Source organism: Gorilla gorilla, chromosome X (assembly GCF_029281585.2).
Source record: "Gorilla gorilla gorilla isolate KB3781 chromosome X, NHGRI_mGorGor1-v2.1_pri, whole genome shotgun sequence".
Taxonomy (NCBI): Eukaryota; Metazoa; Chordata; class Mammalia; order Primates; family Hominidae; genus Gorilla; species Gorilla gorilla.
Window position 1 is genome coordinate 130,501,048 of NC_073247.2, and position 26,518 is coordinate 130,527,565.

The 26,518-nt window shown below is 40.0% G+C and overlaps 1 protein-coding gene across 2 annotated transcripts in view; it reads left to right on the forward strand.

Annotated features, from left to right (window-relative positions):
- The window catches only part of IL13RA1 (interleukin 13 receptor subunit alpha 1), a 77,158-nt gene extending 50,921 nt beyond the window's left edge, over positions 1–26,237 (forward strand). Inside the window, exon 11 of one of the 2 annotated variants that reach the window (XM_004064763.5) lies at positions 13,353–16,128. In XM_004064763.5, the coding sequence (XP_004064811.2) occupies positions 13,353–13,445 (93 nt within the window). In that variant the 3' untranslated portion in view covers positions 13,446–16,128. Of the gene's footprint in view, positions 1–13,352; positions 16,129–25,950 lie in introns of those variants that run through there. The other variant, XM_019019634.3, reaches the window with a different exon arrangement.
- Positions 26,238–26,518: the final 281 nt, after the last annotated feature.

The window sequence follows — 26,518 nt, forward strand, 5'->3', positions numbered from 1 at the left end:
CTATCAGAAGAGGATTCATTTGGATCACTTTTTAACCAGGTCATCTTCACAGACAGTAGATAACTCTGCCAGACCCTGGGAGTCAGGGCATGTAGACCCAGAAGTTAGGTACCTGATGAGGAAATTGTATGCCGTATCTGGAGCGAGTATGATAGCTATGGTTCTCCAACTTTAGCTGAGTCACAGTCAACTGGAGTGCTTACAAGAAATACAGATTTCTGGACCCTACTTCCAATTCCCTGACCTGACCTGATTTGGCACTGACCTGAAAATCAGTGATAAAGATATTTACCCCTGTCTCTTACTTCATTTCACCAGCTGTGATAGATGCTGGAGGTTGGGAATTGTACAAGTACTCTAACAACTTTAACCAGCTATTGAAAGTCTACTATGTGTCAGACAATGTATTAAGTGCTTTGCCTATATTACCTTATTGAATCTTCATAACCACCCTATGGAGAAGATGCTGTTGGTATTATTTTACAGATGAGGAAATGGAGCCCCAATGAGGTTAAGCAATTTAGCTGCAGTCACACAGCTAGTTGGTGGTAAGGTAGAATTTGACCCAGGGCTGTCTTATGCTAGACTTCTCTTGGTCTTTCTACTAGGCTGCATTGCCTCTTGTAAGATAGAATGCTTGTCCTGAAGAACCTCACCATCTTCTAAGATGTCTGTATGACAGAAGTAGAGGGTTGGGATAGGGGATTTCTGAGAAAAAGATTTAGGGTTGTATTATGAATAGCTTTAAATGGGAAGATATTGGCATGTCTTGTATATATTAATGGCACTTTTCATGCACTGCTGGTGGGCCTGTAAAATGATAGATATCCTTTCTGGAGGGCAAACTGGTAAAATGTAACAGGAATCTTTGAGCCTATGATTATACTTTTAGGAACCAATTTTGAGGAAATAATCCAACAATGGCACAAGAGTGGTCAATGCGGCATTTGCTTTTAACATGAAAAATTAGAAGCCGATGAAACATAACAATTGAGAATTAGTTTAAAAAAATATAAGTTAGGTTTTCAAAGCATTTAATGTTATAACAAAATACTCAAAATACAGGAGTAAGAAACTTACCATAAACATGTAGTATATTACAATCATAATTTTTATCAAAAATGCATTAATATATACATAGAACGAGGGGAAGGAAATGGGTCCGAATGAATGATCATTTCTAGGCAAAGGGATTGTGGGTAACTGATATTACTCTCTCTCTGCCTTTCTAAAATGTCCAGATTGCCTATAGTGAGCATGTACTACTTTTATAATAAAAGAAACCCTGTACAAGTCATTAAGGGAAAAAGAAAATACTGTAGTCATCCAGGTCTGAGAGATAATAGGAACTTGAACTTAGGTGGTAGCAGAGGAGATTGACGTAAGAGACATTATTAAAGGAAATCAACTCATTATGACCTGGTGAGTCTGTGTGGGTGATGAGAGGTAGGGAGAGTAAAAAATAATTTCAAGTTTTCAAGTCTGAGTAATAGAGTGAATGATGGTAACATTGACAGCAAAATCAGATCAATTATCTTTCTCAGAGATGGGAAAATTGCTTTTTTCAATTTGCTGTCTAGAGGATAATATGTTGTTTTTGTCCCGATGAGTCAGATAATTCTGTAATTTGGTGACGCAAATATACTGACAATATGGACCATTAAAAGCACAAGGTATTTTTGTTTTGTCCATTGCAGACCATTAAACAAAATCAGTTCTTTAAAACTAAAAGTATAATAAAAATTCCAGAGATGGGGAAGGGTAAGAGAACAAATTTTTATGTCGGCTTTTAACCAAATGAAAAAAATCTGCTTTCTTCACATGGCATCAATTCTCACAAATTGAACTGCATATGCTGCATACTCTTTTACTTCTAGCATCATTGAATTATTGAATGAACATAGCCCTAGAGGTCATCTAATGAGGTGGATGTTGACATGTTTAATTATTTCCCTTTAATTATAAATGTTCAAAACTCGAGATTCTCACTCATCTCCCTCTCTTTAGAGATGGGGACATTAGGAGCCACAGAGAAGTTTCTCAAGGACTGTCACTGTGTTAAGCCAATCTTGTGTTGCTATAAAGACATACCTGAAACTGGGTAATTTATAAATAAAAGAGGTTTAATTAGCTCATGGTTCTGCAGGCTTCACAGGAACTGTGGTGCCAGCATCTGCTTCTGGTGAGTATCTCAGGAAGCTTACAATCATGGTGGAAAGTGAAGGGGGAGCAGGCATCTTACGTGGTGAGAGTGGGAACAAGAGGGGGTAGGAGGTGCCATACACTTTTAAACAGCTCTCATGAGAACTCACTGTTGTGATGACAGCATTAAGCCATGAGGGATCCACCCCTATGACCCAAACACTTCCCACCAGGCCACACTTCCAACGTTGGGGATTACAATTCAGTATGAAATTTGGCAGGGACATATATCCAAACTGTCAGTCACATAGAGAGGCAACTGCAAAACCTGGACTAGAACCCATATAGCCCAAAGTTACCAACTTCCAATCCAAATAAATAATCTTGTCCTTTTTTAAACACTGTCTTCTTCCACACTGCACCATTAATAGTTGTTCTTATAAAAACTTATTTAGTTATGGCCATGAATAAGTTAAATCTTCAGTATAGTTTTCCTTAAAGTTACTCGTGTTTTGATGATGTTTTGTTCATTACTGTAGTAATGTTTTGGCCAACAGCATTTCTTTCTGTTGCTTTGCTATTTGCCTTTTCCTTGTGACTAATTGGGCTTCTGGCCATATTGAGGGGAGGTAAGGGGAGTTGCAGAGGGAATTGCTTCTCCTCTCTATCTGCATTCCTTTTATCCATAAAAAAAAATCCATTCTCCCCCTGCTTCTTGGAAACCAATTCTTATTTTCAGCATTGTGCCATTTTTATATTCTTGTTCAGAAAGGAGCTTTTTAAACATAGGGATAACATCCAAATACTGCTGATTGTTATTTTTTACTTCAGTGTGTATCTTTTTTTTTTCCTTTTTGAGATGGAGTCTCACTCTATCACTCAGGCTGGAGTGCAGTGGCATGATCTTGGCTCACTGCAAACTTTGCCTCCCAGGTTCAAGTGATTCTCCTGCCTCAGCCTCCCGAGTAGCTGGGACTACAGGTGGTGCCACCATGCCTGGCTAATTTTTGTAATTTTAGTAGAAATGGGGTTTTGCCATGTTGGCCAGGCTGGTCTCGAACTCCTGACCTCAGGTGATCCGCCCGCCTGGCCTCCCAAAGTGCTGGGATTACAGGCGTGAGCCACCACACCCAGCCTCAGTATTTATCTTTAAAAGCTAAGAATGCTTTCCTACATAGCCAAAATAGCATTACTGTACTTTAAAAATTATTAATTCCTTAATTTCATCTAATACTCAGTCCATATTCAAGTATTTCCAACTGCCCAAATTGTCAGGAGACAGATATTATCCAGTCATCTCACCACTGACCACTAAGACAGTGGTTGAGATTGACCACTATATTTAAGGTGATATAACAGCATGTCCCCTCCTGCCATCTGCACTTATTTCCCCATTGCTTCAACACAGATAATCTGTGTAGTGTTATGCTAGCACCTTGTCAAGTCTTCAGCTAACGCTTTTTACATCAGTTGATATCCTTGCTTGAATCAGTAATTTCCTTAGGGGTTGGGTTGAATATTACAGTTTTTCTCTTTCTATCATTTCTACATTTACTTTTCTTTTTTTTTCTTTTGAGACAGGATCTTGCTCTGTCACCAAGGCTGGAGGGCAGTGATGCAACCTCTGCTCACTGTAGCCTTGACCTCCTGAGCTCAAGCAGTTTTCCTGCCTCAGCCTCCTGAATAGCTGGGACTATAGTCACGTGCCACCACACTCAGCTAATTTTTAAATTTCTTTTGTAGAGACAAGGTCTCACTATGTTGCCCAGGCTGTTCTCGAATTTCTAGGCTCAAGCGATCCTCTTGCCTCAGCCTCCCAAAGTGCTGGGACTACAGGCATGAGTCACCATGCCTGGCCCATTTCTACACTTGTTAGCTGACAGGTATCTCTATAAAGCGCTGCTTTCAGTCATCAACTGAGCTCTTTAGTTGTTCTGAAATTCAGTTCCTACTAAAAAGGCAAGATGCATATTTAATCATTTCCCTTTATTTATCCATTAAGGTGAGGAGTTGGATTAATAGACACCTCATAGTACCAAGTTGTTCCTCTCCATACCACCACATTCAACTTGGTGTTTTTTTGTTTTTGTTTTTGTTTTTGAGACAGCGTCTCACTGTGTTGCCCAGGCTGGAGTACAGTGGTGCAAACATGGTTCACTGCAGCCTCAACCTCCTGGGCTGAGGCAATCTTCTGACCTCAGCCTCCCAAGTAGCTGGGAATACAGGTGTGCACTACCACGCCCAGCTAATTTTTTTTTTTTTTGGTACAAATGGGGTTTTGCCATGTTGCCCAGGCTAGTCTCAAACTCCTGGGCTCAAATGATCTGCCTGCCTTGGCCTCCCAAAGTGCTGGGATTACAGGCATGAGCTACCGTGCCGAGCCTCAACTTTTTCTTTTTCAAGTTGCAATGATTTTAAGGTGTGGAGATCTACAATTCATTTTGTATAACTTTCTGTTTTGAATGTTAATCTGAAGAGAGACTGGGGCATGAAATAGGTAGACTTGTATACCAAAGGCCAGTGTTTTTGCATGGGGCTAAGGTACATGAAGCTCACTTCACTTCTGTAGACAATCCACTCTGGAAAATATCTTAACCAAATCTTGAAAGTAATCTTAAGTTGAGACTTGATATTTCATTGTACTACCAAATTTATGCCTTTAAATTATAAAAACCTATATAACATGCCATTTTTCTAGGCTCAGATAATTACCAACTAAAAGCCAGTTGTGTAAGCCCCCTAATCACTGATTTTCTTCATCTGTGATGTTTTTCATCTTTGGCCATTACTCTGTTGTTGATTACTTTGTTTTTAAAATTGGCAGTAAGAATTGAATTTTGGGCTGGTAATTGTGTGGATTTGTTTATTTTTTTCTGCAAGTGGTTTTAAAATTAGACAGGCATATAATTCACAGAATTGAATAATAGGAAAGAGCCATTGCATTTATTTCTTTTACCTTACATGGACATATTCATAGAAGCAGTACTCAGGAAAAGGCCACTGTGTTGATAAAGGGTGGAAATGAGAGTAATTCAAATTTTGGGTATGAAAAAAGGCAATCAGAAAGATTAATGTATTCTGAGAAGCCCTTTCTGTTGTAGTGTTCACCTCATTAAAACAAATTGCTTTTTTCTTGTCCAGCACAGCCAAGTGTTGGGTCTAATGACCGGAAACAAAAGTGTAATTTTCAGGGTGCATTTTTAATAGTTATACAGTTTTTATTTGTGAAAAATCCATATTACTTACACACACACACACACACACACACACACACACTTCACCACTATACATTCATGCATTTTTTTAATTAAAACTTTTTTTTTCTGATCACTTGGGAGGCTGAGGCAAGCGGATCACCTGAGGTCAGGAGTTCGAGACCAACCTGGCCAACATGGTGAAACCCCGTCTACTAAAAATACAAAATTAGCCGGGCATGGTGATGCATGCCTGTAATCCCAGCTACTTGGGAGGCTGAGGCAGGAGAATCGCTTAAGCCCGGGAGGCGGAGGTTGTAATGAGCTGAGATTGAGCCACTTCACTCCAGCCTGGGCAACAAAAATGAGACTCTGTCTCAAAAAAAAAAAAAAATATATATATATATATATGTATGTATGTATATATTCTTTTAAAAGCAGGATACATTTAGTATAGACAAATTAGAACTACAGATAGTCAAGAGAGAAAGACAAAATCACTCTTAATCCTGTCACCCAGACATAACTATCTTTAATGGTATGTGAACAACATAGGGAAACTGAAATACCTTTAGTGATAAATGGAGTAATAGCCACCACAATAATAATAGTTCATACTTATGGAACCTTTACTATGTGTCTTAATAACACTGTCATATTGAATTGTATTTGAATGTAACAAATGAGAATTAAAGGAATTTCTGAACTTTTGATATAAAATAATTTTTAATGATGATTGAAAAGATATTTTTCCATATGCTCTCCCCATTTGCTCCCCATTTTTAAAGTTGTTGAGCATCTCCATTGTGTCCTCATATAGAGCCCTCATTTAGTCTTACTTCAGTGTGTGGAGATACACTTGATGCTCACTACCATTTTTTATGTCAACATTGCTCCAGTCATTTGGGTTGTTTGAAGCTCGAAAGTTTTCTCAGGAAGGATTCATGGGACTGGCATTTCCTAAATTATTTACAAATTGATGGAATTCGCTACATTTATCATTGAAAGTCATTTTGGCAAAATATAAAATCCATGGCTCATAGGTCCTGCCTTGCGTATCTTAAATGTGTCATCCATTTTCTTCTGGCGTAATATGTTTTGTCAGAGTCAGCAGACAATATAATTTTCCTCCTGTATTAAAACACTTGGTCTTTTTGGCTGGTTGTCAAAGGATTTTTTTCTTCAAAGTCCAATAATTTTACCAGAATATGTGTTGGTGTTGTGATTTTTTGTGGTGTATGGTGTGCTTTCTCAGTATGTAATTTTAGATCTTTTTTTTTTTTTAATTTTAGTAAAAGTTTCTTCACTTACAGATTTTAGTTATTCTCTTCCCATGTTTTCTTTGACCTTTCACATCTTTTTTGTTTTGGCACAGGGTCTTGCTCTGTTGCCTGGGCTGGAGTATGGTGGCACCATGATAGCTTATTGCAGCCTCCAACATCTGGGCTCAAGTGATCCTCCCAATTCAGCCTCCTGAATAGCTGGGACAGGCATGTGCCACCATGCCTGGCTAATTTTTAAATTTTTTTTAGAGATGCGGTCTTGCTGTGTTGCCCAGTCTGGTCTTGAACTACTGGCTTCAAGTTATTCTCCCACCTGGAACTTCCAGAGTTCAGGAATTATAGGTGTGAGCCACTGCACCCAGCCCTTCCAGCCCTTTCACATCCTCTTGAATAATTTCCATCCACCTTCATTTCATTTTTGTTAAAAAATCCTACTTTTTAATCTATTTAAGATCTTATCTGATGATATGTTGTGTTTATTTGCCCTGTGTTTCTTCTAGCTTAGTCTTCAATTTTGAAATGATTATTTTCTTTTACTTTTATTTTGTTTTATTTTTTGAGATGGAGTCTCACTCCATCGCCCGGGCTGGAGTGCAGTGGTGCGAGCTTGGCTCACTGCAAACTCTGCCTCCCAGGTTCAAGTGATTCTCCTGCCTCAGCCTCCCAAGTAGCTGGGATTACAGGCACATGCCACCATGCCTGGCTAATTTTGTATTTTTATTAGAGATGGGGTTTCACCATGTTGGCCAGGCTGGTCTTGAACCCCTGACCTCAAGTGATCCACCCACCTTGACCTCCCAAAGTGCTGGGATTACAAGCATGAGCCACTGCGCCCGGCCTTCTTTTACTTTTAATTCTTCTGTGAGTTTTGTCATCCAATTTCTGAGTTGTTTATATTGACTTTTAATATATTTTTCTACATTGTTTACTTTTTTTCATATCACGTAACTTTTTAAATATACTTCAGCTAGTTTTGAAATATTAGGTTGTAGTTTTCATCTATTTTGTGGATATATCATTCTGTTATGTTTTAATTCTGTAAGAGTATTATTCTGTGGCTCATTTTTATTTTATTCTTTAATTTTAAACATTTTTTATTTTAAAAATAATTGTCACTTTGGGAGGCTGAGGCAGACAGATCACAAGGTCAGGAGTTCAAGAACAGCTTGGCCAACATAGCAAAACCCCGTCTCTACTAAAAATACAAAAAAATTAGCCAGGCTTGGTGGCGGGCACTTGTAATCCCAGCTACTTGGGTGGCTGAGGCAAGGAGAATCGCTTGAACCTGGAGGCAGAAGTTGCAGTGAGCCAAGATCACACCTCTGCACTCCAGCCCGGGCAACAGTGTGAGACTCCATCTCAAAACAAAAAAGAAATTATTTTTTTTGTAGAGGTGGGGTTTCACCATATTGCCCAGGCTGGTCTCAAATTCCTGGGCTCAAGCAATCCTCCTGCCTTGGCCTCCCAAAGTTCTGGGATTATAGGTGTGAACAACCACACTTGGCTTCTGTTGTTCATTTTTGTATGAAATCAGTTTCCTGAACTTTTAGAAGGAGGCTTGATTGAGACAAGTTGTTTATTCCCTAATTTTATGGCTGTAGAGCTCCATCCTCTAGTGAATTACATTCTGAAATCTCCTGGCCCTTTCTGTCTACCTTTTCTGCTTTGATCTAGGCTTTCTTTTTTGTCGCTCTTGTCCCTGTCCTGACCAATTTGTAATCCAGTTTCACCAGTTTCTCCTCAGAGTGCAGCTTTGCCCTGGAAGGGATTAAGGATTAGTTTTGAGTTTCTGGAGGCCCAGGCTGCTTTCAGTCTAGAGCATGGACTCCTTGCACTCAATCACTGTTTGAAAATGCAAACCCTTCCCTTTATCAGCTGTTCATAAATTTGCTTGCTGAAGTTGAGTTATTTTACAGTTCTCAGATCTATAGGATGCCATGTTGAGTCCGTTTATATACTCTTCCACAGCTGATACCGTTTTGGTCCTGTAACTATCTCTAATTTGTCCACATTCACTCTTACTTTGAGGTTCATGGGGGAAATATTTTCATCTTGTTTTGTTGTAGATTTTATCTTGTGTTGGTAGATTTTGGATTTACTTTCCTATTGGGGGAACCAGCCCCCAATATTTCAACATAAGTTCTTTTCTATTTTCCCTAAGTGTTGGCCGGTCTGATAAATAAAGGGAAAGAGTACAAAAGAGAGAAATTTTAAAGCTGGATGTCCGGGGGAGACATCACATGTCAGCAGGTTCCGTGATGCCCCCTAAGCCGTAAAACCAGCAAGTTTTTATTAGCAATTTTCAAAGGGGAGGGAGTGTACGAATAGGGTGTGGATCACAGAGATCACATGCTTCAAGGGCAACAAAATATCACAAGGCAAATGGGCAGGGCAAGGTCACAAGGCCAGGACAAAACTAGAATTACTAATGAGGTTCCTGGTCCTGCTGTGCATGCATTGTCATTGATAAACATCAGGAAACAGGGTTTGAGAGCAGACAACCATTCTGACTAAAATTTACTAAGCAGGAATTTCCTAATCCTAATAAGCCTGAGGGTGCTGCAGGAGACTAGGGCGTGTTTCATCTCTATCTATGACTGCGTAAGGCAGACACTCCTAGAGCAGCCATTTTAGAGGCCTCCTCCTGGGAATGCATTCTTTTCCCAGGGCTGTTAATTGCTAATATTCCTTACTGGGGAAATAATTCAGCGATATTTCTCTTACCTGTTTTCGGCAATAAGAGAAATATGACTCTGTCCTGCCCGGCTCCAGGCAGTCAGACCTAATGGTTATCTCCCTTGTTCCCTGAACATTGCTGTTATCCTGTTCTTTTTTCAAGGTGCCCAGATTTCATATTGTTCAAACACACATGCTTTATGAACAATTTGTGCAGTTAATGCAATCATCACAGGGGCCTGAGGCGACATACATCCTCAGTTTATGAAGATGACGGGATTAAGAGATTAAAGTAAAGATAGGCATAGGAAATTATAAGAGTATTGATTGGGGAAGTGATAAATGTCTATGAAATCTTCACAATGTATGTTCAGAGATTGCAGTAAAGACAGACGTAAGAAATTATAAAAATATTAATTTGGAGAACTAATAAATGTCCATGAAATCTTCACAATTTATATTCTTCTGTCATGACTTCAGCAGGTCCCTCCATTCGTGGTCCCTGACTTCATGCAACACTTTCCTATTTATATTTCCAACTTGTGTTTTTTTATGTTGATATTTGGGAATATTCAAAAACGATGCTGCTACCACCATCTTCTTCGCAGAATTTTTCTGCAAACTATAGACCAAGGGGCAAATTCTGCCTGCCACTTGTTTTTGTACAGTCTTTAACCTAAGAATGGTTTTTGTGCTTCTAAATAGTTGGGAAAAAAATGTAAGAATACTATTTCATGGCACATGAAATTAAGATTTCAATGTCATACAGTTTTGTTGGCCAGGCCCATTCATTTATGTATTGTCTGTGGCTGCTTTCATGCTACAACAGCAGAGTTGTTTTATAGGCACAGAGACTATATGGCCCCCGAAGCTGAAAATGCTTCTTATCTAGCCATTTTCAGGAAAAGTTAGTCAACCCTGGTCCCCTATAATATAGTTTTTAGTGGCTAAATAATATTCCATTGTGTGTACGTATTATAATGTACTTAACAAAATTTCTATTGGCATTTGGATGAATCCTAAATTTCATTGTATAGGCATCATTTCACAGCTAAGTATAAGCATATGTATTAATATTTTATTACTGTCTTAGGATAAATTGTTACAAGCCAAATTGCATGATCAAGGGGGAGGGTATATATATTTTAAACTCTTTGACTGATACAGGCTGAGTATTCCTAATCTGAAAATCTAAAATCCGAAATGCTCCCAAATCTGAAACTTTCTAACGTGACATTCAAAGGAAATGTTCATTGCAACATTTTGAATTTCAGATTTTTGCGTTAGTGATGCTTAGCTGGTAAGTATATAGTGCAAATATTCCAAAAGCTGAAACCCTTCTGGTCCCAAGCATTTTGCATAAGGGATATTCTACCTGTATTGACAAATTGTCATCCAGAAAGGTTGTACAAATTAAATTCCCATTAAGGAAACTGGCTAAATAAGTTATGGTGCATTCATGCAATGAAATATTATGTAGAGGTTAAAATGAGGTAGATCACTTTTACTGATGTATAAAAATATAACATACACTGTTAGGTGAAACACCCAGGTTACATATGGAGAGTATGATTCCTTTGTGTTAAGGAAACTGGGGCATTAAAATGCACAAACAAATTTTTTCATAAGAAGCATAGATTACAACTAAGTTGTGTCAGTTCATATACCTACCAGCAGTATGTTCGACTGGTTGTTTGACCATACTTTTGCCAATATGATATTACCTAATTTTAAAATTCTTGCCAAGTTAATAGATGAGAAAAGAGCGTCTTAATTTTACAGTCAGGTTTTGTACTTTTTCCCAAGTTTATTGGCTTGAATTAATTCTTTTGTGAAATTCTTGTTCCACGTCCATTTTTCCTTGTTGTATTCATCTTTTGGTGGTTTGTAAAGCTCTTTACATATTAGATATTAACCCTTTGGCTTCTTATCCATGTTTTCCTTTGTATTGTATTTAGGGTGATTAATGATGTACAAAAGGTTTTTCCTTTTTTATGCAGTCAAATCTTCCTGTATTTTTAGGTGTAAAGAGCCCTTTCCACCTTAGATTTATATAGTTGTTCCTCTACATATTTTTCTAGTACTTATTTGATTTTTTTTAACATTGAGATCTTTAATCCATCAGGGATTTATTCATGTAGGCTATGAGGTAGGGTTTAGCATTGTTTTCAAATGCTTATATTACCCAGTTGTCTTAGTGTCATTTATTAAATAAGCCATTTTTTCAAGGTTATATAATTTTTTTCAAATTGTTTTTATTAGAAATCTATACATTTCACATGTTTTAAAATCAAGTTTGAGGTGTAATTTACAATAAAATTTACTCTTTTTTGAGTGTTCAGTTAGAAGAATGTTAGCAAATATATGCAATTTTGTAACCACTGCTCCATTAAAAACATAGAATATTTCCATCATCTCCTAAAAGTTATCTTGTGGTCCTTTGCAGTCAACCCCCTCTGTTAATCGCCTTGCAAACACTGATCAGTTTTCTGTCCCTAAAGTCTTACAAGATGTCCTATAAATGAAATCACACAGTACATAGCTTTTTGAGTTTGGCTTCTTTTACTCAGCATAATGCGTTTAAGAGACATCCACACTGTGGTGTGTGTCAGTAGTTCATTTCCTTTTATTGCTGAGCAGTATTCTATAATATGGTTGTACCACAGTTTATTTAACCATTCACTTGTTCAAGGACATCAGAGTTGTATCTAGTTTTTAATCTATTATTAGTGAAAATGCTATAAACATTCATGTAGAAGTCTTTTTGTGACATGTTTTCATTTCTCTTGGGTAAATACCTGGGAGTGGGATTTCTGGGTCATGTGGTAAGTGTATGTGTTATTTTATAACCAAGTGTCAGACTGTTTTCCATAATGACTGCACTATCTTATTTTTACCAACAATACATAGAGATCTAGTTTCTCTGCGTTCTTATGAGCACTTGGGATTGTCAGTATTTTTAATTTTAGCCATTCTAGTAGGTGTGTCAGGGTTATATAATTTGTTTAGAATAATTTGCATATTTTGAGCAGTGTTTCCCAACTCATCCCCTCATCTCTTAACTTGCCCAGTCCATCTTCAGTTGCACAACCTGAGGCAGCTCTTGTTTGTTTTTCTTCTTTCCATTTCTTTTCTAAGAACATCTGTGCAGAAAACGAGCTTAGACATAACCTAATGCAGGGTTTGGTAGACTTTTTTCTGTAAAGGGCCAGATAATAAATGATTTTGTTTTTGCAAGCCATTCAGTCTCTGTCACAACTCAACTCTGCCATTATAACATGAATGCAGGTGAAGGCAATATGAAACAAAGACCAGCATTCAGCCGGATTTGACCTGTGGACCATAGTTTGCTGACCCCTGGTTTAGTATAACAACTTTATTTTACAGATGAGAGGACCGAGCTCATGTTTCACCCTTTCCTCTGATTTACAAGTAAAAGTAAAAAAAAGGCAAGGACCAGGATATTGGCTTTTACCATAAGAGACATGCTTGAATTGGGTTCAAGATAAGTGTGCTTTATGTGTAATTTCCTGTTCTAGCAAATGATGTTAGATGAAGCTCTTAATATAGGGTCTTTCAGCAATTTCGATTGCAGTAAGACTTTAGGAACATCTTATGTTTTACCATTCATCTCGATGCTGCTTGACTTTTTGAACCTATTATGTCTCTGGAGCAATGAGCATTAAGAAAATAAAGGTAATAAAGGTCTCAGCAAAACAGTTGGAGTAAGAAGGGCATGACATCCTTTTATTCTTCTTAATAGATTTTATTTCCAGTGGTGGAAATGTCCAAATTTGTTTATTTCTGGAGATAGTCATTGTACATCATGTAACTATCTCATGATTCCCACCTCCATTTAATATTAATTCCTGATTGTTCTGTTTCATTAATCATTCAGATAGATAAAGATTCTTAGGTCAAAAAAAAAAAAAACAGGAAATCATACCCCTACGGTTCTATCCACACAAACCTAAAAATAAGCATTGGCACTAAGTACTCAGGGAAAGAACACTGTTTAGAAATGTCATTGTGTATGTGTTTTTTTCCTCCCTTCTAGCACTGGAAGAAGTATGACATCTATGAGAAGCAAACCAAGGAGGAAACCGACTCTGTAGTGCTGATAGAAAACCTGAAGAAAGCCTCTCAGTGATGGAGATAATTTATTTTTACCTTCACTGTGACCTTGAGAAGATTCTTCCCATTCTCCATTTGTTATCTGGGGACTTATTAAATGGAAACTGAACTACTGCACCATTTAAAAACAGGCAGCTCATAAGAGCCACAGGTCTTTATGTTGAGTCGCGCACCGAAAAACTAAAAATAATGGGCGCTTTGGAGAAGAGTGTGGAGTCATTCTCATTGAGTTATAAAAGCCAGCAGGCTTCAAACTAGGGGACAAAGCAAAAAGTGATGATAGCGGTGGATTTAATCTTATCAAGAGTTGTGACAACTTTCTGAGGGATCTATACTTGCTTTGTGTTCTTTGTGTCAACATGAACAAATTTTATTTGTAGGGGAACTCATTTGGGGTGCAAATGCTAATGTCACACTTGAGTCACAGAGAACATGTAGCAAACAAAATGGATAAAATCTGATATGTATTGTTTGGGATCCTATTGAACCATGTTTGTGGCTATTAAAACTCTTTTAACAGTCTGGGCTGGGTCCGGTGGCTCACGCCTGTAATCCCAGCAATTTGGGAGTCCGAGGCGGGTGGATCACTCGAGGTCAGGAGTTCCAGACCAGCCTGGCCAAAATGGTGAAACCTCGTCTCTACTAAAACTACAAAAATTAACCAGGTGTGGTGGCGCGTGCCTGTAATCCCAGCTACTCGGGAAGCTGAGGCAGGTGAATTGTTTGAACCTGGGAGGTGGAGGTTGCAGTGAGCAGAGATCACACCACTGCACTCTAGCCTGGGTGACAGAGCAAGACTCTGTCTAAAAAACAAAACAAAACAAAAAAAACAAAAAAACCTCTTAATATTCTGGAGTCATCATTCCCTTCGACAGCATTTTCCTCTGCTTTGAAAGCCCCAGAAATCAGTGTTGGCCATGATGATGACAATTACAGAAAAACCAGAGGCAGCTTCTTTGCCAAGACCTTTCAAAGCCATTGTAGGCTGTTAGGGGCAGTGGAGGTAGAATGACTCCTTGGGTATTAGAGTTTCAACCATGAAGTCTCTAACAATGTATTTTCTTCACCTCTGCTACTCAAGTAGCATTTACTGTGTCTTTGGTTTGTGCTAGGCCCCCGGGTGTGAAGCACAGACCCCTTCCAGGGGTTTACAGTCTATTTGAGACTCCTCAGTTCTTGCCACTTTTTTTTTTAATCTCCACCAGTCATTTTTCAGACCTTTTAACTCCTCAATTCCAACACTGATTTCCCCTTTTGCATTCTCCCTCCTTCCCTTCCTTGTAGCCTTTTGACTTTCATTGGAAATTAGGATGTAAATCTGCTCAGGAGACCTGGAGGAGCAGAGGATAATTAGCATCTCAGGTTAAGTGTGAGTAATCTGAGAAACAATGACTAATTCTTGCATATTTTGTAACTTCCATGTGAGGGTTTTCAGCATTGATATTTGTGCATTTTCTAAACAGAGATGAGGTGGTATCTTCACGTAGAACATTGGTATTCGCTTGAGAAAAAAAGAATAGTTGAACCTATTTCTCTTTCTTTACAAGATGGGTCCAGGATTCCTCTTTTCTCTGCCATAAATGATTAATTAAATAGCTTTTGTGTCTTACATTGGTAGCCAGCCAGCCAAGGCTCTGTTTATGCTTTTGGGGGGCATATATTGGGTTCCATTCTCACCTATCCACACAACATATCCGTATATATCCCCTCTACTCTTACTTCCCCCAAATTTAAAGAAGTATGGGAAATGAGAGGCATTTCCCCCACCCCATTTCTTTCCTCACACACAGACTCATATTACTGGTAGGAACTTGAGAACTTTATTTCCAAGTTGTTCAAACATTTACCAGTCATATTAATACAATAATGCTACTTGCAATTCCTGCTCCTAGGGGAGGGGAGATAAGAAACCCTCACTCTCTACAGGTTTGGGTACAAGTGGCAACCTGCTTCCATGGCCGTGTAGAAGCATGGTGCCCTGGCTTCTCTGAGGAAGCTGGGGTTCATGACAATGGCAGATGTAAAGTTATTCTTGAAGTCAGATTGAGGCTGGGAGACAGCCATAGTAGATGTTCTACTTTGTTCTGCTGTTCTCTAGAAAGAATATTTGGTTTTCCTTTATAGGAATGAGATTAATTCCTTTCCAGGTATTTTATAATTCTGGGAAGCAAAACCCATGCCTCCCCCTAGCCATTTTTACTGTTATCCTATTTAGATGGCCATGAAGAGGATGCTGTGAAATTCCCAACAAACATTGATGCTGATAGTCAGGCAGTCTGGGAGTGGGGAAGTGATCCTCTTCTTTTAGCAGTAAAATAGCTGAGGGAAAAGGGAGAGAAAAGGAAGTTATGGGAATACCTGTGGTGGTTTTACAGTCACCAAAAAGTGATCCCTAGGTCTTGGGAGCTCTTGGAGGTGTCTGTATCAGTGGATTTCCCATCCCCTGTGGGAAATTAGTAGGCTCATTTACTATTTTAGGTCTAGCCTATGTGGATTGTTTCCTAACATACCTAAGCAAACCCAGTGTCAGGATGGTAATTCTTATTCTTTCGTTCAGTTAAGTTTTTTCCTTCATCTGGGCACTGAAGGGATATGTGAAACAATGTTAACATTTTTGGTAGTCTTCAACCAGGGATTGTTTCTGTTTAACTTCTTATAGGAAAGCTTGAGTAAAATAAATATTGTCTTTTTGTATGTCACCCAAATGTTTTCCTTTGGTCTTATTTTGGGGAAATGGTGGGAGGTAGAGAAAATTGGAGTTAAAAGAAGAAACATTATGAAAAAATTCCAAGCCAGCTATTTTATCTTATAATCATTCATCATGAGCTTCTTTGATGTTCTGGCTGTTCTGGTGTGCCTATGTTTTCTGATAAGGGCATGAATACACTTAGTTTAATATTAATTTAGCCTTTGTAAGCAGCACTTGAAGGGACTTAAGTATTCAATAAATTGTAGTTATGATAATTAATGGAAATGGAGGGTTGGTCCTTTCTAATATTAAGCTAAAGTGGAATGCAATATGATTAATGATATACATGATGTGCAATGTCTAGTCACAAGGGAATATATTAGCAGGTTAGATTAGAGACTAAGAAAGTCAGTTTTTGACTGGACGCAGTGGCTCACGCCTGTAATCCCAGCACTTTGGAAGGCCGAAGCGGGCTGATCACGAGGTCAGGAGATCCAGACCATCCTGGCTAACACGGTGAAACCCCATCTGTACTAAAAATACAAAAAAATTAGCTGGGCGTAGTGGTGGGCGACTGTGGTCCCAGCTACTCGGGAGGCTGAGGCAGGAGAATGGCGTGAACCCGGGAGGTGGAGCTTGCAGCATGCCACTGCACTCCAGCCTGGGCAACAGAGCGAGACTCCGTCTCAAAAAAAAAAAAAAAAAAAAAAAAAAGAAAAAGAAAAAAGAAAAAATCAGTTTTCAATAGCTGTCCTTTTAAAAGCTGGTGATATAGTTTCATATTTTCTATAACTACAGCAAAATGGTTTTAATGTCATGGAGGTTTTCTTCCCCTCATTTGTGTTAAGCTCAAGGAGTGTGTCTTCAGCCAGATCACATTTGCTAATTACCCTGAATCTTTATAGAATCCAAACCCTAGGGTAAGAGTGAGGGTACTGATCTTGGTCAAGTTATTTATCTGGAATTATCCAGGAAGATTCTGAAAATCCGTTTCTAGGTAAGTGTAGCTGTTTTGTTGTTCTTGTTATTTTAAAATAAGAAACCTATTTTCTGATTCTTAACACATCAACAGTGAGTATTACAACAGAAAACATTTAAAATTGAGAACCCCTTTGAGGTCGTAAATTTGTGTGAGATCTATGGAAAACAAATTCCTGTAGCCACAAACATGATCACTTTGTCTCAGGGGTAGAGGAGCCAGAGTGATCTAAGCACATTTGATTTCCAGATGAATTTATCATTTCCTTGTTTCCATGAACTCTTGCTCTTTTAAAGGTGTAACTTATGCTCACATGAATAGCACATTATGCTACTAACTTAGTAGTAGTTTTAAAAGAAAGCAAGAGGACAAGAACATTTATTTCAGAGACTCTGTTTTCTTTTAAACCCTAACGGTTGAGTCAAGCAAAGTCTTTTTTGTAAATACTGTAGCTAAATCTTGGCATGCTTTTACTTTAAGCAAGGGAGGAGTTTTACTGACATTTGGATGTGCTAGGTATTTTTGACATCAATCCCCAAGATGATTTCTTCTTGAAGGTTCTCTGGCTTTTCACTGTCTTTCCTAATGGTCACATTTTTAGTTTACCATTAGCAACAGGAAAATATTTAACTGCTGGTTTTCAGCATTTATTGGGTAGACCATTATAAAAAGATAATTAATAGTTTCTGAGTGGCTCCTATGTGCCAAGTTACATGTGTGATTTCACATAATCTCTATGCTGGTCCCATGAGTTAGGTTGTGTTGTTAACGTCATTTTACAGATGAAGAAACTGAGACATAGAGCGATTGAGCTATGTGTGCAAGATCACATAGCTAGTAAGAGACTAAGACAAAATTGGGAAGCAAGTCAGCCTGACTTTAAAGCCTGTATAATATAGTCAGTGGTATATTTACTTGTCCCCAAAAGGCAGTTACCTAAAGAAAAAAACATCTTATTTCGCATTTTTGCCAAATTGCTTATCAACTGGAAGATTTCTGATTTTAAATCATTAATTGCAAAGTGAGCATTTTATAGCATCTTTTTTGTTTTGTTTTGTTTTTTTGAGACGGGATTTTGCTCGTGTTGCCTAGGCTGGAGTGCAATGGCACAATCTCAGTTCACCACAATCTCTGCCTCCCGGGTTCAAGGGATTCTCCTGCCTCAGCCTCCCAAGTAGCTGAGACTAGGTGACCGCCACCACGCCCGGCTAATGTTTGTATTTTTAGTAGAGATGGGGTTTCTCCATGTTGGTCAGGCTGGTCTCGAACTCCCGGCCTCAGGTGATCTGCCCGCCTCGGCCTCCCAAAGTGCTGGGATTACAGGCGTGAGCCACCGTGCCTGGCCTATAGTGTCTTTTAAGAGATTCATTTGTGCATTCATTTATCTATGAGCTAGGCAATGTGTTACGTAATAGGAATTTAGAAGTCAATAAGATTTGGCCTAGTATCAGGTGGTTAGTTAAGGGAAGGCTACTTTGTATAGGGGAAAGAAACCTGGATTATCATTTAGGAGTTCCAAATGAATGTGGGCAGATAACTTTCTCTGTCTGGGTCTGTTTCCCTATCTGTAAAATGAAGGTGTTAGACAGTGATGTAAAATCCCATCCATGACTCCTAATGGTGACCATAGGTTGTGGAGTTCATTTGGAAGTGAGAATCTTTGCTATAAACACTAGCTCTAGGCATCTCTAGGCATCAGCGTTCTCATCTGTAAAATGAGGAGGTTGGACTAGATTAGCTCTATTAATTTTGACATCCAATAAAGGTTAAGATGATTTTTGTTTTACAAATCAAGAAAATACCTCTTATTCACTACAGGATGTAGCGAAACTGCCAAAAATAACCAGAGGAGCAGGCCCTTTAATGCAGTGGGAAGAACAAAGGAATTAATACATTAGATGAAACCTGTGGTCTACCCAAATCAGGATTTTTACAAGGGCCCAGCCATGATTGCGTCTAACAAATATTTCTTAATATGCATGTATGATACTTTAAAAGCCAAAGAGTATTATAGGGCTTATCATTTAAAAAAAGCAGCCTCCTGTCCCACTCCTCCTTACCCCTGATTCCTGCTCCTAGAAAAGATGTCAACACCCTAATTCTGGGACCTGTGGCTATGTAACTTTACATGGAAAAAGGAACTTTGCAGATGTAATTGTGGTTCAGGCCTTAAGATAGATTTTCCTGGATTATCTGGGTGAGCCCAATATCAAGCCTTTAGAAGCTGAGAAATTGGCTGCTTTGGCTGAAAGCAGAAGAGGGAGAAAGAGCCAAAGCACAAAAAGGGCTCAAAGTGCTGTTGCTGGCTTGAGGATGTAAGGGGCCATGTAGGAAGTGTGAGAAGGAACTGGATACTACCAATAACTTGAGTGGGCCTGGATGCAGATTTTCTCCCAGAGCCTCCATATAGGAACACAAGCTGGCAGACACCATAATCTGGGCTTTGTGAGACCCTGAGCAGAGAGTGCAGCCACACTGTGCTGGACTTCTGACCTACAGAAGTGTGATATAATATGTTTGTGTTATTTTAAACTACATTTAACATGTTTTACCTGTTTCTTTTGGTATATAACCCTTTACTTTTGAATAATACCCTAATATTGCAATTTCTTATCTTTAGATTTAGAAATGATCTTTCTTCTGTGGAAGATGAGGAATTAGCTTGCTTTTATGCCTCAACACACACATGTGCACACATACTCACACTTCTCTTCCAAAAATATAAATATTTTCGTTAAAATAGTCAATATTTGCATTATATTTATGTAAATATTGCTTGTGGTTAACTTATGCACTGTACCATTAATTATATATTTTTTGTTTTTTTTCCCCATATTGTCTCCCTTTCTTTATTTTTTTATGTACCTGTCATGAGTTCAATCCCAAACTTTTCTGAAGAACCGTAACACTTCACTCAATATGATCAAACATGTTAGGTAATCCATGAGTTTCATGAATTTTTGGGGGGAGACAGCCCTCTTTAGAGTTTGCTGCCCTCCTGATCCATCCTGAAATGGTTGTTCTCTAGGCCGAGCACCTAGCTGCCATCCTGGGAATTCCCTCCACTTCCAGCTTCTGTTTCCTGCATTCCCCGTTGTCCCCCTTCTTGGATTATGCCCTGGTTTTGCTGGACCACACCGTTTACTAAGTTCCTTAGAAAGGTTGCATGGGAAGTGATTTTTATTTTTTTCAGACAGGGTCTCATTCTATTGCCCAGGCTAGAGTGCAATGGTGAGAGGTGACAGCGTGCTGGCAGTCCTCACAGCCCTCCCTCCCTCTCGGCGCCTCCTCTGCCTGGGCTCCCACTTTGGCGGCACTTGAGGAGCCCTTCGGCCCGCCACTGCACTGTGGGAGCCCCTTTCTGGGCTGGCCAAGGCTGGAGCCCACTCCCTCAGCTTGCAGGGAGGTGTGGAGGGAGAGGCGCGAGCGGGAACCGGGGCTGCGTGCGGCGCTTGCGGGCCAGCTGGAGTTCCGGGTGGGCGTGGGCTTGGTGGGCCCGCACTCGGAGCAGCCAGCCAGCCCTGCTGGCCCCGGGCAATGGGGGACTTAGCACCCGGGCCAGTGGCTGCGGAGGGTGTACCGAGTCCCCCAGCAGTGCCGGCCCACTGGCGCTGTGCTCGATTTCTCACCGAGCCTTAGCTGCCTTCCCACCGGGCAGGGCTCGGGACCTGCAGCCCGCCGTGCCTGAGCCTCCCACCCACTCCATGGGCTCCTGTGCGGCCCGAGCCTCCCCGACGAGCACCACCCCCTGCTCCACGGTGCCCAGTCCCATCGACCACCCAAGGGCTGAGGAATGCGAGCGCACGGCGCAGGACTGGCAGGCAGCTCCACCTGCAGCCCCTGTGCGGGATCCACTAGGTGAAGCCAGCTGGGCTCCTGAGTCTGGTGGGGACGTGGAGAGTCTTTGTATGTAGCTCAGGGATTGTAAATACACCAATCAGCACCCTGTGTTTAGCTCAAGGTTTGTGAGTGCACCAATCGACACTCTGTATCTAGCTGCTCTGGTGGGGCCTTGGAGAACCTGTGTGTCAAAACTCTATCTAACTAATCTGATGGGGACATGGAGAACCTTTGTATCTAGCTCAGGGATTGTAAACGCACCAATCAGCGCCCTGACAAAACAGGCCACTCGGCTCTACCAATCAGCAGGATGTGGGTGGGGCCAGATAAGAGAATAAAAGCAGGCTGCCGGAGCTAGCAGTGGCAACCGGCTCCGGTCTCCTTCCCCATGGTGGAAGCTTTGTTCTTTTGCTCTTTGTAATAAAACTTGCTACTGCTCACTCTTTGGGTCCACGCTGCTTTTATGAGCTGTAACACTCACCGCGAAGATCTGCAGGTTCACTCCTGAGCCCAGGAAGACCACGAGTCCACCGGGAGGAACGAACAACTCCAGACGAGCTACCTTAAGAGCTGTAACACTCACCGCAAAGGTCTGCAGCTTCACTCCTTAGCCAGTGAGACCACGAACCCACCAGAAGGAAGAAACTCGGAACACAGCTGAACATCGGAAGGGACAGACTCCGGAAGCACCACCTTAAGAGCTGTAACACTCACCGCGAGGGTCCGCGGCTTCATTCTTGAAGTCAGTGAGACCAAGAACCCACCAATTCTGGACACAGTGGCAGGATCACGGCTCACTGCAGCCTCGACCTTCTGGGCTCAAGTGATCCTCTCACCTCAGCCTCCCAATTAGCTCGGACTATGGGCACATAACACCATGCCCAGCTAAGTTTTATTCATTTTATTTTATTTATTTATTTTTTTTGAGACAGGGGCTCACTTTATCATGCAGGCTGGAGTGCAGTAATGCGAGTTCGGCTCACTGCAACCTCAACTTCCCAGGTTCAAGCGATTCTCCTACCCTCAGCCTTCCGAGTAACTGGGACTACAGGCACTTGCCACCATGCTCAGCTGTAATTTTTATTTTTTTTGTAGAGATGGGGGTCTCCCCATGTTGCCCAAGCTGATGTTGAACTCCTGGCCTCAAACAATCCTCCCACTATGGCCTCCCAAGTGCTGAGATTACAGGCATGAGCCATTGCTCCCAGCCAAGGTGATTTTTGTGAAATCATTTTTTGTCTAAATATAATCTTCACACATGATTAAAATTTTTACTAGGTGAAGAATTACTAATTGGAAACAATTTCCTCTGAGAATGTTGAAAGCATTATTCCGATGTGTTGTTGCTTCTAGTGTTGCTTTAGAAATGTCTGATTGATTTCTAATTTTCTACAGGTAACTTTTACCTGCAAGGTTTTCTCTTGGCCTCTTTTCTCTTGGTGTTTTAAATTTTAATGATATGCCTTATTGTGGATCTTCTTCCATTTACTGGGCTGGACTTTGTGAGCCCTTTCAATCTAAAATCTCATGCTTCATTTTTGAGACATTGCTTTCTATTATTTCTCACCCAATAGCTTCCCTTCTGTTTTCTTTATCTCTAGGATTCCTATTAGTTGTACTTTGGACATCCTGGACTGATTCTGTAATTTTCATATCTTTCTTCTCCCATGTTCCCTTTGTCTTTTGGTTCTGCTTTTTGGGAGATTTTCTTAACTTGATCTACCTGAGGCTCAGTTCTCATCTGTAAAAAGTTGATAAAAGGACCTACCACCTAGCGTTGTTGTGAGGTGTCAGTGAAATAGAATGTAAAATGCTTAGCACAGTGAACTTTAATAAATGGTAGTTGTGGTTGCACATACTGTTATTCTGGAACCAATTTCTTGTCCCTTCTCATGTGAAAATGACAATCCTGGTTTACAATATCATACTATAATATTTGCCTTCATTGTAGTGAATTTGTAATGACATGGCATTTTCCAATTATACTGTTTTTAGAAAAAAATTCTATGGTATAAATCCAGTTAGCAACATTAATTCTTATTTATGCTTCTACGAACACTTAAAAGCATTTTTTTCCTTTTTTCTTTTCTTTTTTCCACTCTCCCCTCATCCCTGGGGTAGATGAGAACTGGAAAAATAATGCTGGGTATCCACTCCCTGACAGTAAAATAGGTAGTTTGGAGCCCAAATTACTTACTTTCTGAGGATGAGAGTGCAGATCAAACCTTTAACATGTGAGGGTTGCCGTACACTCTGCCTGCTATGCAGCCCCAAATAAGGCTGGCCAGTACCTGGGGGCACTGAGGAGGCTAAGGGACAATTAACAAACATCGAGTCCAGAGGAAGCCTGGATTCTCTGTAAGCTTCGCAGCCAAAGGTGGCCCTGCCTGCCCACTTAGGGCCCCATGAAGACTAGAACTAGAATTACAGAAAAAGAATGTCTGCAAGTCAAGAACAATCTGGCTTTACTACTTTATTTTCATTCATTCATCTGTTCAATTAGGGGGTGATGTTAAAGCTATGTGACATGGGAACCAACTAGTCAGGTCAGATGCTGGCTATAATTACTTGGTAGGTTATGTATCAACCCTGGATTCAACAGATATTTATTGAGTGTCTACCATGTGCCAGCACTGTGCTAGCTAGGTACTGTGTGATGCAGGGCAAGTTTCTTTCTTTCTCTGAGCTTCAGTTTGCTCACTTGTGAAAAAAAAGGAGCAAGTGATCTACAAGGGCTCCTTTAGGTCTAACATTCGCAATCAATAAAATAGTAACTTTTGATTGTTTTGGGAAAATAATGGAAACAGGTATAGAAAAAAAGCAGCTGACCTAAGACTTGTAGATTTGAAAATGGGGGAAAAAACAGAAAATTATTCTGAGTTATTGTTTGACTTGAGATTTGGATTAAGAACCAGTTCTACATGTCTTATTTTCATGATGTTTCCAAAGGGAGACAAAGATAGCTCTAATCAAAGGGTGAGTTTGTTTTACAGCCTTGAACATTCAAGCTCCACCCCACTACCCCCCACCAACATGCATATACAAGACACCTTCCCCCTAAGGAGTCTACTACTTTCTTTTAGCATCCTCTCTCCAGCTGCTACACTTCAAACCCTTTTGTTCAGTGGTTGGCAATAGCTTGTCCACTCTGGCAAGAGTCCATGTTCCAAGCCTTTCTTAACTTCCTCTTTTCAGACTTGTCCTGCCTCATTTCCTGTTCCTTGTGGCCTCTGCCTCATAAGATGTTTGATCAATTCATCTTTGCTAATGTAGCCAAGGAGGGCTAAGAAGTTTGTGGGTTACCATTTCTGGATAAAATTGATATTACAAGGAGCCTCCCCAAACCATGCTACCACTTTTATGGTGGATTAAACAAATATTTTATTATGGGAGAGTTCAAACATATATAGAAGTAAGAAGACTGTTACAGTGAATGGTCATATACCCATCAACTAGCTTCAACAATTATCAAAATGGTCAATCTTATTTCATTTATACTGCCACCCATTTCCTACTTTCTACACGACGAATTATTTTTAAGCAAGTCCCAGACATCACATCATTTCATCTGTAAATACTTTAGTATATATCTCTACAAACTAAGGACCCTTTTTGTTTTAAAAAACTGCAATACCATTATCACACTTGAAAAATAAACAATAATTGCTTAATATTCTCAATTATCTAGTCAGTGTTTGCATTTCCCCAATTGTCTCATAAGTCTTTTTTTCCTACAATTTGCTTGAATCAGGATCCAATAAGGCTCACGGTGATTTTTTAAATAATGATGCTTTGTAATATACAGGGGTGAGAATTTGGGAACAAATGATTGTTTGGCCTTTAAAATCGTACTACATTGGCATTTAGGAATGAATACAGCCCTGCTGCCACAAAGTAGCTCTTTTTCTCTTCCAGATTGCTTTGACTAAAAATTTGTTTAGCATCCCATTGGATTCTGGAAATTTTTCTTGTTTTCTCTTTTCCTTCCTTCCTTCCTTCCTTCCTTCCTTCCTTCCTTCCTTCCTTCCTCTCTCTCTTTTTTTTCTTTTTTCTTTCTTTCTTTTTTTTTTTTGACAGAGTTTTGCTCTTGTTGCCCAGGCTGGAGTGCAATGGTGCGATCTCGGCTCGCTGCAACCTCTGCCTCCTGGGTTCAAGTGATTCTCCTGCCTCAGCCTCTCAAGTAGCTGGGATTGCAGGCGCCCGCCACCACGCCTGGCTAATTTTTGTATTTTTAGTAGAGACGGGGTTTCACCGCGTTGGCCAGGCTGGTCTCGAACTCCTGACCTCAAGTGATCCACTTGCATCAGCCTCCCAAAGTGCTGGGGTTACAGGCGTCAGCCACGGTGCCCAACAAATTCTGGAAATTCTTTATAAGCGTAGTCAGACATCTGTGAAAGAAGTGAAAACTGATGTTTGGCCTTGAAGCTTAGAATTTCTCACACAACCAAGACATAGTCTTCCTTAAGATAGAAAAAAAACACAGCCATGCACACACACACACACACACACACACACACAAATGCCAACTTCTAATATGTCTACGGAATGTTTTTGCAAATGGTAGTACAGAGCATATCTGTGTTGTGTAATTTTTTCCCACATGATAAGGACCAATATAAACAAATTGGAAATGTGATACTAAAAGAGAGTACTTCAGCATGGATTAATTAAGACCAATATGGGGCAATCCTTTTCTGATATTTTACAATGCACTGAAAATTTTAAAGCAGGGTGGAAAAATAGGCTTATGGGTCTGAATGTTAGGTTGAGAAAAATTATCTGTGGTCAAGTGTGTGCTTTGTAAATCGCTGAGTTTACACTTGATCATGCAGTTTTCCATAAGTTGTTGGCTTGAATACCACCGGGAAATATACAAACCATGTGACTATGAAACCAACCCAATTGTCCCACAGAGCTGATGTTTCTGATCTCTTTGAATAAACATAGAAATTGATCCTTCCAGTCTTAAAACTTGAGAAAGTTACATTTGTCTTATCTGAATTCCTTTCTCAGGAAACAAACCGTCAGGCCTCCCAGAAAGTATCCAGGATCTGAAAATCACCACATCCGGACAGTGAGAAGCCAGATCCCTCACCCTTCTTAATTGGCTGACAAACCAACTGCTTCCTGTTGACCAACTCCTCTTCCTTATCCCTCCCTAATTCCTGTTTTCCCACACATGGTTTCACTTCTTCCCTGCTATACAAACACCTAATTTTAGTTGGTCAGGGAGATGGAATTGAGACTGATCTCTTGTCTCCTTGGCTGCTGCACCTGATTAAAGCCTTCTTCCTTGGCAATACTCGTTGTCTCATTGTTTGCCTTTCTGTGCAGTGAGAAAACAGGACCTAGATGGAACTCCTGATGTTTTGGTAACATTACTACAGACCTCTCAGAATGGCTAAAATAAAAATAATGACAACACCTCAATAATAGTAAGGATGCAAAGAAATCATATCACTCATATATTTCTTGTGGGTACATAAAATGGTACAGCTACTCTGAGAGAGTGGCAGTTTGTTTAAAAACGAAACATGCAACTATCACATGGTCCAGCAATTGTACTTTTGGGCCTCTATCC